The following is a 14,110-nucleotide window of genomic DNA, read 5'->3' on the forward strand; positions in this document are numbered from 1 at the left end:
TCAAAACCAGACATTTTTTTTTCTTTTTCTTTTCTTCTTCTTCTTCAGTTCTATTTTGTAAAATGATTTAATTGGAGTTTGCCAAAATGCACCTGAAAGACTCTCAGACCACAAGAAACAAAATTCTTTTGTAGGAAACCAGGCCAATACCATCCCTAAAGTGATGCATGGTGGTGGCAGCATCATGCTGTGGGGATGTTTTGCAGCAGCAGGAAATGGGAGACTAGTCAGGATAGAGGGAAAGATGAATGCAACAATGTACAGAGACATCCTGGATTAAAAAAAAAAAAAAAAAAAAAAAAAAAAAACTGCTCCAGAGCGCTCTTGATCTCAGACTGGGGCGACAGTTCATCTATCAGCATGACAACAACCCTAAGCACACATCCAAGATATCAAAGGAGTGGCTTCAGGATAGCTCTGTCAATGTTCTTGAGTGGCCCAGCCAGAGCCCAGACTTGAATCCAATTGAACATCTTTGGAGAGATCTGAAAATGGCTGTGCACAGACGCTTCCCATCCAACAATGATGGAGCTTGAGAGGTGCTGCAAAGAGGAATGGGCGAAACTGCCCAAAGGTAAGTGTGACAAGCTTGTGGCATCATATTCCAAAAGACTTGGGGCTGTAATTGATGCCAAAGGTGCATCAAGAAAGTATTGATTAAAGGCCGTGAATACTTTTGTACATGTGATTTCTTAGTGTTTTTATTTTTAATAAATTTGCAAAAAAATAAAAAAAAATTTCACATTGTCATCATGGGCTATTGTGTGTAGAATTTTGAGGACAAAAATGGATTTATTCCATTTTGGAATAAGGCTGTAACATACTAAAATGTGGAAAAAGGGAAGCGCTGTGAATATTTTCAGGATGCACTGTAACATAATATAGTGATAGAAACATGAGACATGGAACACAGCATATATTTACATAACGGATTCAAATTTAAAATGGATTGTAAGATAAAATTTATAAAGTGAAATACGCTACCCAGAAAAACAAAACACATACTGTACAAATTAAATAAATATACAGAGGCTCTGTGCTCCTATGTAAATACTCTGATATGAAACAGCTATGAAAAAACAAAGTCATACAGCTCATCTAGATAAACATCTATCCAAATGGGTGTAAACAAAATAGAAACACGCTTCCTGCCTGTCTTTTTTTATAATGGTGTCTCAGTAATATAGTCCATGTGTCCAGGACTAACAGAAAAAGTGCTCTGGATAGCTAGGATAATTTTTTATCATTCATGAATGTACAAATCATCTTATTAATGTACTGTCTTTTGAACAAAATATCTGAAACCAAAAGTTTTGTCCAAAAGCAAAAATTTATTCAGTTCACAAACAGAAAACAGACTGATTCATCTTGAATTTACCATTCCTCCATTAACTGAGTGTGTGGATGTCATGTTTTATCCAGTAGAATCTGCATTATTTCATGCTTTATTTCAGTTAGCTTTAGTTAGTTTGCAGAAGTGAGTTACAGCGGCACACATTTTAATACAGGCTGTGGTTTGGTCACCTAAATCCAAGTTAAGCATTAGTGGATGTTTCTTGCAGCAGACAAACTATTTCATGCATATCAGCGAGAATCAACTAAAACATGTTTTATGTCACATATCAGAACTTCAGGGATGTAGGAGTTTTTTAAAAAACAAAAAGAAAAAAAAAAAAAAAAAAAAACACACACACAACAAACCTGAAAATCTGGATCAGAGGTCGTACCAGGAAATCAGAATTTAACAGACATGGCCTCTCCAAGACAAGGAGTTAAATGTACATTATCACATTGGCTGTTGAGTGTATCATGACGAGAGGCGCAGCTCCCCAAGACCAAATATTACCAATTACCCAGAAAAAATTAAATCTCAGTTTGAGTTGTTTTCAGGTAAGTAAGCTAAGGTTTTATTTCATACAGTCAACAAATAGATCAGAGATAGAGTCACAGTAGAATTAAAACACAAGAATAATATAGTTTGTACATTTAATTAAAAATCTGTTAATTTATATGTACAAATTAAGAAATAGATTTTGTATTTGATGACTGAAACTCCTTTAACTACAAGTGCTTATAAAATACAAAAATACGACAAAAAGATCAACTTCATATTTTAATATTAGTTCAGTGTAAAAGCTTTATTCTCTGAAACTCAGTTTAGTTGGTGTGTAAACTGGCTGCCTTCATTTGCTTACAGCTTCATCTCTGGTCTTTGTCAGGCTGTCTTCAGGAAGAACAGTGGGAGCATGCTCAGCAGGAGCAGCACAGCTGGAGCAGAAAAGACAAAAAAGGCATTAAAGTTAAATGTAAAAGTTATACCACACAAAGCACTGTTAAAGTCGTTAAAGCGATTAAAAAAAGGCAATTAAAGTGCAGTTGACTTTATTGTAGGTCTCTAGAGGTGTACATCTACTGTCTATAATTTGATGCAGTATTTTTTTGCAGCTCGTCCCTGAGCTGTCACCTTATCGTGGTGAAGGAGTTTGTGCGTCCTGACGATCCTAGCGGCTATGTTGTTGGGGCTCATGCCCCTGGTAGGGTCACCCATGGCAAACAGGTGTCTAGGGGAGGGACCAGATGAAGTGCGGCTCAAATCACCCCTATAATGATGAGAAAGCAAGGACCAGGGTTTCCCTTGCCCGGATGTGGGTCACCAGGGCCCCCCTCTGGAGCCAGGCTCGGAGGTGGGGCACGTAGGCGAGCGCTTTGTGGCCGGGCCTTTGCCCATGGGGCCAGCCCGAAAGGGTGACATGGGCCTCCCCTCCTGAGGGCTCACCACCTGCAGAAGGGGCCATAGGGGTCGGGTGCAGTGTGAGCTGGGCGGCTGCCAGAGGCGGGGACCCTGGCGGTCTGATCCTTGGCTGCAAAAGATAGCTCTAGGGATGTGGAAGGTCACCTCTCTGGTGGGGAAGGAGCCTGAGCTGGTGCATGAGGTTGAGCGGTTCCGGCTAGATATAGTTGGACTCATCTCGACGCATGGCTTGGGCTCTGGAACCACTGTCCTTTGGAGGGGCTGGACCCTTTTCCATTCTGGAGTTGCTTTCTGGAGTTGACCTTGACTCAGGACGTTCTCAATCCCCCCAACACGTCTTCCGATGAGGAAGCAGAGTCTGGGGTAGCTGGTGCTGGATCTCCCATCTCTGGGGCTGAGGTCGCTGAGGTGGTTAAAAACTTCTCGGTGGCAAGGCCCCGTGGGTGAAAGAGGTCCGCCCAGAGTTCCTTAAGGCTCTGGATGCTGTAGGGCTGTCTTGGCTGACACGCCTCTGCAGCATCACGTGGACATCGGGGACAGTTCCCCTGGACTGGCAGACTGGGGTGGTGGTCCCCCTCTTTAAAAAGGGGGACCGGAGGGTGTGCTTCAACTACAGAGGGATGACACTCCTCAGCCTCCCTGGTAAGGTCTATTTAGGGGTGCGGGGGGGAGGAGGGTCCGTCGGATAGTCGAACCTCGGATTGAGGAGGAGCAGTGTGGTTTTTGTCCCAGCCATGGAACAGTGGACCAGCTCTACACCCTCTTCAGGGTCTTTGAGGGGGCATGGGCGTTTGCTCAACCAATTCACATGTGCTTTGTGGACTTGGAGAAGGTATTCGTCCATGTCCCCCAGGGACTCCTGTAGGGGGTACTCCGGGAATATGGAGTGCCGGACCCGCTTGTACGAGCTGTCCGGTCCCAGTACGACCGGTGTCAGAGCTTAGTCCGCATTGCCGGCAGTAAATCGGAATTGTTAGACTCTGCCAAGGCTGATCTTTGTCACCGATTCTGTTCATAACTTTTATGGACAGAATTTCTAGGCGCAGCCAGGGTGTTGAGGGGATCCGGTTTGGCGGCCTCCGGATTGGGTCTCTGCTCTTTGCAGATGATGTGGTTCTGTTGGCTTCATCGGGCGGTGATCTTCAGCTCTCACTGATGAAACGGCTGGGATGATAATCAGCACCTCCAAATCCGAGACCATGGTCCTCAGCCGGAAAAGGGTGGAATGCTCTCTCCGGGTCTGCAATAGGGTCCTGCCCCAAGTGGAGGAGTTCACGTATCTTGGGGTCTTGTTCACGAGTGAGGGAAGGATGGGGCGGGAGATCGACAGGCGGATCGGTGCCGCCTCTGCAGTGATGCAGACGCTGCATCGGTCTGTCATGGTGAAGAAGGAGCTGAGCCAAAAGGCAAAGCTCTCGATTTACCTGTCGATCTACGTTCCCACCCTCACCTATGGTCACGAGCTGTGGGTAGTGACCGAAAGAACAAGATCGCGAATACAAACTGCCGAAACGAGTTTTCTCCACAGGGTAGCCGGGCTCTCCCTTGGAGATAGGGTGAGAAGCTCAGTGATCTGGGAGGGGCTCAGAGTAGAGTCGCTGCTTCTCCACATTGAGAGGAGCCAGATGAGGTGGCTCGGGCATCATGTTAGGATGCCTCCTGGACGTCTCCCTGGTGAGGTGTTTCAGGCACGTCGAACCGGAAAGAGGCCCCGGGGAAGACCCAGGACACGCTGGATGGACTATATCTCTCGGCTGGCCTGGGAACGCCTCGGAATCCCTTCGAATGAGCTGGTGAATGTGGCCGGGAAGAGGGAAATCTGGGTTTCCCTGCTTAGACAGCTGCCCCTGCAACCCGTCTCCGGATAAGCGGCAGAAAATGGATGGATTTTTTTAATCAATTGATGCTTTCAATTTACTTTTTGTCCACAATTTTAAATATCTCTCTTTGACTTTTCTATTTCCTCCTAAATCCATCAATCTGAACAGTTTTACTTGAACTGGTGTCTTTGGAAGAGGTGAGGATTATTACCAGGAGTACTCCTGATAAGGACATTAAACAATTACTGCTACTCTGAGTTGTCCTCAGAATATTCCTCACCTCTTTTGAACATTTTTATTTTATTTTATCCCATTGTCAAAACCAGATAATCTTTTTCTTCTTCTTTTCTTATTCTTCACTTCTACTTTTGTGAAATGATTTAACTGACCCTCATAGAATTTAAGTTTATGGCCCCAGTCACTATCTCATTGTGTCAAAGGAAAAATATCTTTTGAAACAAAAAATGCACTTTGATTGACAGAGGGAAGGGTTTAAGATGGCATATGGCAAGATAGGCGGTAAGTGATGGAGCATACACACGTGGACAAAGTTGTTGGTACCCTTCGGTTAATGAAAGAAAAGCTCAATGTTCGTAGAAATAACTTGAATCTGACAAAGGTAATAATAAATAAAAGTTCTATGAAATTTAACCAATGAAAGTCAGACATTGCTTTTCAACCATGCTTCAACAGAATAATTTTTAAAAATATACTCATGAAACAGGCCTGGACAAAAATGATGGTACCCCTAGAAAAAAATGAAAATAATTTGACCAAAGGGACATGTTAATCCAAGGTATGTCCACCAATTAGCATCACAGGTGTCTACAATCTTGTAATCCAGAGGTGCCCAGCTCCTGTCCTCAAGGGCCACAATCCTGCAGGTTTCTGATATGTCCCTGCTCCAAAACCACCTGACTCAAATTGATGAGTCATTGTGCAAAACCTAATAGGCTATTGGATCTATTTCATTTGAGTCGGGTTTGTTGAAGCAGGAAACACTGGAAAATCTGCAAGACAGCGGCCCTCAGGGACCGACATTACACTGTTAATGTGGATTTACGCATATTTTGTGTATTGTCCATTTAAATTTACTGAATCCCCTTGAAATTGAGCATCTTTGGGCATAGATCTTAAACATGTAAGTACATAGTTTACCATGAGAGTGAAGGTTCGTACCTGATGAAGGTGGTGCTGTGGTGGCAATATTGCTGGTCAGGATCAGGGGGTCAGTGGTCAGGGAGGCAGTGAAATTCCCAACACTGTCTGAAGATAGTGTTGAAACAAAATGGTGTCACTGTTATGACATTTTATTAAAATTATGGTCTCAAATATGTTTATGTAAAACAAAAAAATGTATGGTGGAATGCTGTGCCTTACTTCCATTTACAGTTCCAGACCCAAGGATGATGACATATGTGGTATCACTGGCGCTCCTGGTGTTAGAGGCGTTCAGATTTGGAACAGTGAACCCACACTGAATACTTGAACCATTTACTTTGCCTTGGATCTGTGTTACAGTCTGAAAATGTTAAATGAAAGGAAAAGCAGAAGGACATAAAGAACATTTAGTTGATGAATGAAATATTTTGCCTCATGTTTTACATGGAGGATAAATCTGGAGAGTGTTAATTTCACATTTCAGTGAAGTGGAGGCCTCACCCTGTCTAGTGATGTGAGCGTGTTATTTATGTTGTTTCGAGTCTGTGTTTGGAAGAAAAACGACCCACTGCTGTTTTGAGCACAGACAAAGAGCATCGAGGTACCCTGAAAAACAGCAGCAGTCATCAAAGGTTGAGCTGGATCCTCAGAGTGAACACAAGGAGGAAAGTCAACATCATGTCTCTGTTAGAGTCAAGTAAATAAAATGAGGAAGTACTGCACATGATACTTGAGTTTCCAACCTTTCCAGTTTTGTCCGTACTGTACATATCTACAACATCATGTAACAGACAGCTTCTTTCTTCATACTACGCCTTCACATTGTTTTTGAAAGCCTTTTAGTTTGCATGATATTTAAGATATACAAAGCTAAAACATATTTGACTGTTTTTTATTTTCCATTTCTTAAAATTAAATTTAGCTGAGTACATTTTAGTTAAAAACAGATATGTTGAAGGAATATAAATGATTTGTATTATTTTATAAATATTTTGTTGGATGAAACTAATGCAATGCCTTAATCTTTTACTCTAAAAACAGCTGTTTAATTTGTCAGAGATTACTTCTAAAGTCAATTTTTAACATTTTAAGTCTGAAAATATCAGTAACTGTATCAAATTCAACAAATGTTTGCATGTGTGATTTTTGCTATTAATCAAGATACAAGTTGAAACAACATGGACACAACAGGGTGCGGCATTAAAAAGTGACGCTGTGTGAGTTTAGTTATTAATAACCCTGGTACAATATTTGCTGGGTGTATATTATTAATGCTTAAACACAGATCGTACAGACTGGGATGCTCCTGTGCATGGTTAACTCGCTGTTAACACCACATGGGATAACATTAAATCTGATCTTAAATCCCCAGACTTTTAAGAGTCAACTGAAAATTTGTTAGTGTTAGCATGAACATTTAGGGATTTAAACAAAAAGGCAAATGTTGAATTATGAAATTTGACATTTTTTTTCCCCATCATTTAAATTTATATCACTTTTGATAAGAGACATTTAAATTTAAACTTTAACCTCATTAAACTTTAAAAAAAAACTTTAAACCTTATTAAACTTTCCACCTCACCACCACCACCACCAGACAACTCAAACTGCTAACTTTTACTTAATCATTAACAATGTCTTTTACTTAATTTCACCACACAATTCTCTTTCTTGTTAATTTGATATTACAGTTAAAACACTTCAGATTTTAAGGAATAGCAACTTGATTTCAACTAAAGTGTTGTGTTGTACCACAGATGCATTCGAGGTGAGCCCCAGAGCGATGAATCCAGAGGAGTTTCCACTGAGCTCAAAGGCCATTTGGGTACCATTTGGAGGCGTTGGGGTGCTGGCATGCACAGATCCAAAAAGACATACGCCATTTCCTGCAGGGTCACAGCTATCCGGTATACTCACACACACTTTGGTGACTGCACACCCTGTACGTGTAATGCTAAACTGGTAGACAACATAGAAACCATAACAATATATATATTAGTGCTGGGCAATGATTAAAATTTTTCATTTCGATTAATTGCAAGACATGTTGCGATTAATCGCAATTAATCGCATTGTTTCGCGGAAAATGTCTCTTTCCTTTAAAAGAAGGCCTATGGCTATATAAAGAAAATGTAGTAAATTTTGGTTTACAAACACTACATCAGGGGTCTCCAACCTGCAACTCTGGAGCTGCAAGTGGCTCTCTGGACCTTCCACAATGCCTCTAAATACGTGACTAAAATATTTCTTTAAATTTGTTTTTCTTGTCATTAAGTTGGAAAGCAGGGACTTTTTTTGTGTGTGTGTGTCTATCCTCTTTTTATAAAGATTTTATGTTTTTCTTTATTTTAAAACCTAAAAATGGAAATAAAAATGTGGTTCTTCATGAATAACAAATTTCCTATGGTGACTCTTCATTAAAAATATATATATTGAGTTGCCTTTTTGAAAAGACTCGTAACATTTGCAGCTCTAAAGGAGTTTTATATAGCTGGCTGAGGGAAAAATGGCTCTTTGGTTTGGAAAGGCTGCAGACCCCTGCACTAAACACAAACAGATTTAGCAGTTTTCTCTTTAAACAGCAACAGTTAAAATATTTCTTTGTATATATTTATAAAATCAAATATTTATGACAAAGAAGGATGAATATTTAGGATTTACTAACTAATAAGGTAAAAAGTCAGCAGGATTAATTTAAAGCTGTGAAGCTGCTTCCTTCTAAACACAGAAGGAACAATATGTGATGAATATCAGCATCAGGTGAACAGACAGAAAGCAGGATTAGAATCTCACAGCTTCTAGATGGTGAGGAGATAGAAATATTCACAATATGCACAATAACTTCCATCCATGCACCTTCAGTGTTTCATTATCCAAATTTCTGGCCTATAATTTCTCGAACCTTTCATTCTTAACTTGACTGCACCTGCACCTCCAGCCTTTGCTACCGGGAGTTAAGGGGTTAACATCTCGTTTCCGGTCTTGTATAGAGAAGCGTTTCCCTGTCAGGATATGACCCCTACCCCGGCCCATGGGAAAAGAGAACTAACCTGCGGATTAGCTGCAAATGACAAATCTGCATTGACGCCTGGTGCTACAAAAAGCATCACTGTGGTGAACAACAGGATCAATGTTTGCTCCATTTCTGCAAAGATGAAACACATTGAGACAGAAGAGTAAATGTAAATGAAGCAGATAAAAAAAAAACTTACATTTTTCTTTTGCAAAATTTTAAAGATAAAAAGTTCTAGACTTTTTATGTTAAAACTTTTTTTAATTTAACATTTGAATGAATAATTTCAGTTCCATATAATATAATATATAATAAATTCCATAATTTCCATATAGTAAATTAAAGCAATATATATATATATATATATATATATATATATATATATATATATATGAGAAATCAAATTAAAACATATTTTATACTATAAATAGTAGTACCAGTAGTACCAATTTGTCAGACTTATTTAAATCTTTTTTCCAAATGATTAATACTATTTTTCAAAGTATTAAATTTAATTTAAATTAATTTATATGCATTAAAAAAATTAAGCAAAACTGACTTTCTATAATCATACAAATAAATAATGAAAACCAACCTCATGTGTGATTAAGGTTTAAGAGACTTACTTCGGTGCTGTAAAGGTTAAATGTTGACCTGAAGGAATATTTGATGTAAAGTTTAGCTCTTTCAGCTCCTCTGAGTTTGATCCCTGCAGGTGCAATATTTATATTAGCCCTGACGCAGGAGAGGAGGAGGAGGAGGAGTGTGTGTGACCATGCATGTTCACTTTCCTTTCCTTTCCAATTCATTAATGAGACGATTAACCTGAAACTGGTATGCAGTTAATTTACTGCTCTACTTCTACCGCAGTCACAGTCCACACAGCCAAAACCAACATGGAATCAAAAAGAAAAACCGAACTGGGAGATACTCCTACTTGTAGTATTAGTCGGCTAAAGTAAGGACATCATAAAAGGGAAATTCAGCAAAATGCTTGCAAGCCGTGATAAAAGAAACACATGGAAGGAAATTGCAAAACAACTAAATGCGCCTTAAGCCTTTCTCCTCTAACTTACCTGACTCAAATGAAAGGAATCCTACAGCCTGTGAAGTTCTGTGTAGCAGCTTATTAATTGGAGTCAGGTGAATTAGAAGAGAGACACTAAAAACCTGCTGGATTGCAGCCCTTGTGGCACCGAGTTGAATAGCCCTGCTCTACAGGCACCTCCTAACCACTTATGACACCTATGGAGGTCTCTTAAATATGTGGAGGAGTAGGAGTGATTCTTAGACTTCAGAAAGTTGATTGAAACTGAGACTGAGAGTAGGACTAAATTCCACAATTTCTCAGCACTTAGGACTAAAATGACACTCTAAGATGCTTGATAAATAAGGCCCCAGGCTTTTATGTTCATCAGTGTTAAAAGATGAAGAAAGACAGGTGTGCTTCAATCCCATCTGGCCAGCTGCAGGTAGAGAGTGAGGAGAAGTCGACTGACACCAGGAAGTGCTGGAATGCCAGGGAGACAGGGCAGAACTTGGAGGATAAGATCTTATCTTAAACCTGGTGAAGGCACCTTACGGTCATGGATATCTGCACAATGTTGTTCAGACATTTCTGCAAAGACATGGATGGACTAGAAAACAAAGTCACCGTGATGAAAAGAAATCCCTTGACAACCATGTCCAAGTACCATTAAAAGCCCAGCAGCGAGTGGACGTTGTTCCTCGGAAGTATTTCACATAAAGTTGATATACTTTAAGTGGAACTGGTTTTGTAGGAGAACTTACTATTGACTTGGATTTCTCTGCAGCAGCAGCTGTTTTCTTCCTCTTTAGATCAGCTCAGTGTGAAAATTGACTTTTGTGCAACATATATCTGATGCAACAAGACCCTGTTCAGCTAATCATTTGTTGTCGTCTTGGCAACAAAGAAGTGGAGACAGTTGATGTCATGATCATTTTGGTGTTTGGGTGAAAATTAAATGTCCAGTCCGTCTGTCCACAGAGTGTGTGAACGAGGACGAGATCCTCTCTGACTGTGTTTATGCTCTCTGTCACTTCCTCTCTTTTGACTCTCTCTTTTCTCCCTCCTCTTCACCTTTTCCTACTCCTCATCACCTCCTGCTCTCTCAAATTGTCCACTCTATACTCTGCTCCCTCGTTTCTCCTCTCCCCTCTTTCTGAGCTCCTCGTGTCCTTTCCTGTAATGACTCCTGACTTCTTCCTCGCCGACTGCGTCTCTTTCCAAACGCTCTCTTCTCATCTTTCCCTCCTCATGACCTTGATGTGATTCTTTTCTCCCACTTGAGTTTTTATTATTTTCTTTTTTCATTTCTTTGTGTCCCTTTTCTCCTCTCTCTCTCTCTCTTCACCATCTCTGCTCTCCAGTCTTTCAGTCCTCTTTCCTCCTTTCCTCTTATCAGCCAACTGTCTAAACTCCTATCATCTTGTTTTGAATCTCCTGAGCTGTTTCTGGCTTTCTCAGGCTTTTTTTCACTCTTCTTTCTATCCTTTTCCTTCCTGTCTGTGTTCTTATTTGTTAAAGTATCTTCTTTAGTCTTGTCTTGCTTACCATCGTGTTTCTTTTCTTTTCTAACTGTTATTTGGTTCTCCGTTTCTTTGACTTTTTTGCTTCCTTTCTCCAACTGTTCTTCTAAAACAATTTTGATGCTGGTTTCTTTTACTTGTTTAGTCTCCCCGTCAGGAATCTTCTCCAATTTAGACTCAAGCATACTTTCTCCCATGTCCCCTTCCTTGTTTCCCTCTTTCTTTGCATTATTTTCCATCTTCTCTTTGTCCTTCTTTTCCTCCAGCTCTTCCTTTTCCTTCACGCTCTTCTTCTCCCTTTTCTCCTTTTTAAGTTTAAAAATTCCCTTCTCCGACTCTTTACTCTTCTTCGGCTGCACTTCATCTTTCTTGTCCAGTTTCTCCTCTATGATGTCCAGCTCCTGCTCCAGCTCAGCCAGCTTCTTTGGGTCTGACAGGAAGTCATCCTCAACCTCCACCTTCACCTCTTCAATCTCCTCAAACTCCTCCACTTCGATGCCATCCATAGTTTTCTGCAGCTGTGTCTTAACCTTGTTCAGCTCCAGGAGGCCATCTTGAAGGTTTTTACAAACCTCTCTGATCTTGCTGGCAAATTTGGTTTTAGTACCTTTACGGAGTTCATGAGAGTCCTTGGCAAGGAAGAAAACATCCAAAGCTAAAAAGAGGGCAGACATGATGCCTGTGGTGACACTGATGGCCTGGGCGGCTTTGGCAGCACCACCTGCGACACCTAAAACCTGCACGGTGCTGATGAGCTTGTCAGTATTGATCATTAGGGCTTTTCCAGCGCGGCCTCCCTCTTTTATCACATGTTTAGTGTTGTGGTTCAGAGCCTTTTTGGCAGCACTTTGAGAGTATTTCTCCAAACCCCATTCCTGCAGGGTGTTCATACCTTCCTACAACAAGCAGAGACAAAAACAGAGGCTCAATTTTTTTCCCCAGATAACTCTCTTATGGTGATATCACTCTATATATCTCAGGTTTTTACAAAATACACTGCTACATGTTGTCTTTTTTTTACAGAGGGGCACGGGTGCCCCATTACTCAGATCCCATTTTTATTACAAAGACCAGCTATGTTAATAAAATGAGCACTGCTATGTTCCATCTACCCCCCTTGCTAACCTGACTGTTACCTGCTGTCTTAATATGAATTTCTTCTTCACTGTGTCTGACAACATGCAGAATGAACACTTTTCTTGTGAAAACTTTATTTTCTATTTGATGCACTGAATTAGGTTATTAAATAGTTGTTAACACATTATTGTCAGTATTAAGAAATTCAGCATTTCTAGATTGAAAGAATTAAAAAAAAAGTTGATGTGAAGAACTAGAACTGTAATTTTATCCAGAGTACAGCATGACGTCACACCATCTCTCTGTGTTGCTCTCCAGCCCGTGTTTGGCAGCTGGCCCGGCCATGTGTTCATGTCTAATCATGCGAATCACTGCCTCCTCTCGAGCCCTCAGCCCTCCCTCTCTATAGAGCAATCGAAGCTCATATTTTCGAAGCGAAATGGCAGAGAGTGGAAGAAAACGTTCACCTGCAGACGACCAGGATCTGACATTACAAAAAAAGAACAAAAAAAAAGAAACATACAGTTGTTGGTGAAGAAATTGTCTGATAAAGAAAGGGACATAACCTGTATTAACATTGGCTTGTTAATAAAGGTGAGAGCACTGCATGAGCTAAAGAGGCTACAATTTGACTTGGAGCTTTCCCTCGACAGTAAGTAACAACATAAATGTTACAAGTTACTTAAACATGTTCCATGAAATGGTCATCTTGTTTTGCTCAGTGTGTTTGTACTTTGCACATTTGTTCGCAGGTGAGGCGAATGGGGGCTGGGGGAAGAGGTAGGGGGAAGGAGTATAGGAATATCATGTTTTATTTGATTACTTTTAACTAAAGATCTCTTGTTAACATCATGTTATTTTTAAGGTCTGTTGCCTTAAGTTTTTCAGACAGAGTGATGTGGCTTTTTCCACAATCCTGGAAACATAATGAATCCATTGATATTAAATGTATTATAACTGATCACCAGGCAAAGGATACAATATCAACACAAAGCCAAACTGTTTGTACCGTGACATCTCAAAGTCTGATGAATTTCTGATTTTAATTAATTGGTATTGTCTTTAAATTAATCCCAACGTGTTATCAGCTCAAACTGTTTTGGTTCAGGTGTGCTGCTCACCAGCTGCTTCTCTCTGATTTTCTTTCTTTGCTTTTCTTTTTTAATATTCAGAGCAAACTGGAGCTTAAATTTCTATGAAACTGCATTCTTTGATTTCCCTTTTTAGTCTAAGATAACTGTCTTCTGTCCATGTGACTGTTATATCATCTTATTTTTCACTGTTGGATGGTTAACACCTGAGATAAGAGGTCTGGCGACCAGGAGAATCAGCATGTTTAGCTGACCCTGTAGACTCTTAAATAGCAGTTAACAATTTTGTTATAAACAAGATTTTATTTAATTTTATTTCTATTTATATATATATATATATATATATATATATATATATATATATATATATATATATATATATATATATATGTATGTACACATGTGTGTGTGTATGTATGTACGTATGTATATATATGTATATATATGCTTGCTCCTGAACATCCCCGAAAACCCAACTTTTTTCTCCTGTTAATAAATAAGAAAAAGAGACAATAAAGTATTTGTTTTTATTGTAGAAGATATAAACATTTTTAAATATGATAAAAGTAAAGTCCCTAAAACTCACCTTTGTGGTACTTGTGGCTTCAATAAGATCATCATTACTGGTTGACAGCTCACCTTGTGC

General features: G+C 39.9%; 2 protein-coding genes across 2 annotated transcripts; both read right to left on the bottom strand.

Annotated features, from left to right (window-relative positions):
* Positions 1 to 1,311: 1,311 nt before the first annotated feature.
* On the bottom strand, positions 1,312 to 9,470 carry LOC121644936 (putative ferric-chelate reductase 1). Its single transcript, XM_041993202.1, has 7 exons — positions 9,373 to 9,470; positions 8,784 to 8,878; positions 7,486 to 7,692; positions 6,235 to 6,339; positions 5,953 to 6,094; positions 5,752 to 5,838; positions 1,312 to 2,268 (listed from the first exon to the last, which is right to left on the bottom strand). The coding sequence occupies exons 2-7, from the start codon at positions 8,874 to 8,876 to the stop codon at positions 2,216 to 2,218; spliced, it is 687 nt and encodes a 228-aa protein (XP_041849136.1). The 5' UTR covers positions 8,877 to 8,878; positions 9,373 to 9,470; the 3' UTR covers positions 1,312 to 2,215.
* Positions 9,471 to 10,194: 724 nt separating this feature from the next.
* LOC121644983 (DNA ligase 1-like) lies at positions 10,195 to 12,477 on the bottom strand. Its single transcript, XM_041993255.1, has 3 exons — positions 12,433 to 12,477; positions 11,322 to 12,192; positions 10,195 to 10,256 (listed from the first exon to the last, which is right to left on the bottom strand). The coding sequence occupies exons 1-3, from the start codon at positions 12,475 to 12,477 to the stop codon at positions 10,195 to 10,197; spliced, it is 978 nt and encodes a 325-aa protein (XP_041849189.1).
* Between the last annotated feature and the right edge of the window lie 1,633 nt (positions 12,478 to 14,110).

Source organism: Melanotaenia boesemani, chromosome 8 (genome assembly GCF_017639745.1).
Source record: "Melanotaenia boesemani isolate fMelBoe1 chromosome 8, fMelBoe1.pri, whole genome shotgun sequence".
Taxonomy (NCBI): Eukaryota; Metazoa; Chordata; class Actinopteri; order Atheriniformes; family Melanotaeniidae; genus Melanotaenia; species Melanotaenia boesemani.

Coding starts and splice junctions, on each gene's coding strand:
- LOC121644936 (XM_041993202.1), bottom strand. CDS start 8,876: ATGGAGCAAACATTGATCCTGTTGTTCACCACAGTGATGCTTTTTGTA. Junction 6,095..6,234: donor CGCTCACATCACTAGACAGG/GTGAGGCCTCCA, acceptor TAACATTTTCAG/ACTGTAACACAGATCCAAGG. Junction 2,269..5,751: donor CACAGCACCACCTTCATCAG/GTACGAACCTTC, acceptor TTTCTGCTCCAG/CTGTGCTGCTCCTGCTGAGC.
- LOC121644983 (XM_041993255.1), bottom strand. CDS start 12,477: ATGTTGTCAGACACAGTGAAGAAGAAATTCATATTAAGACAGCAG. Junction 12,193..12,432: donor AATTCATATTAAGACAGCAG/GTAACAGTCAGG, acceptor TGCTTGTTGTAG/GAAGGTATGAACACCCTGCA. Junction 10,257..11,321: donor AAAAGAAAAGAAACACGATG/GTAAGCAAGACA, acceptor CTGGCATTCCAG/CACTTCCTGGTGTCAGTCGA.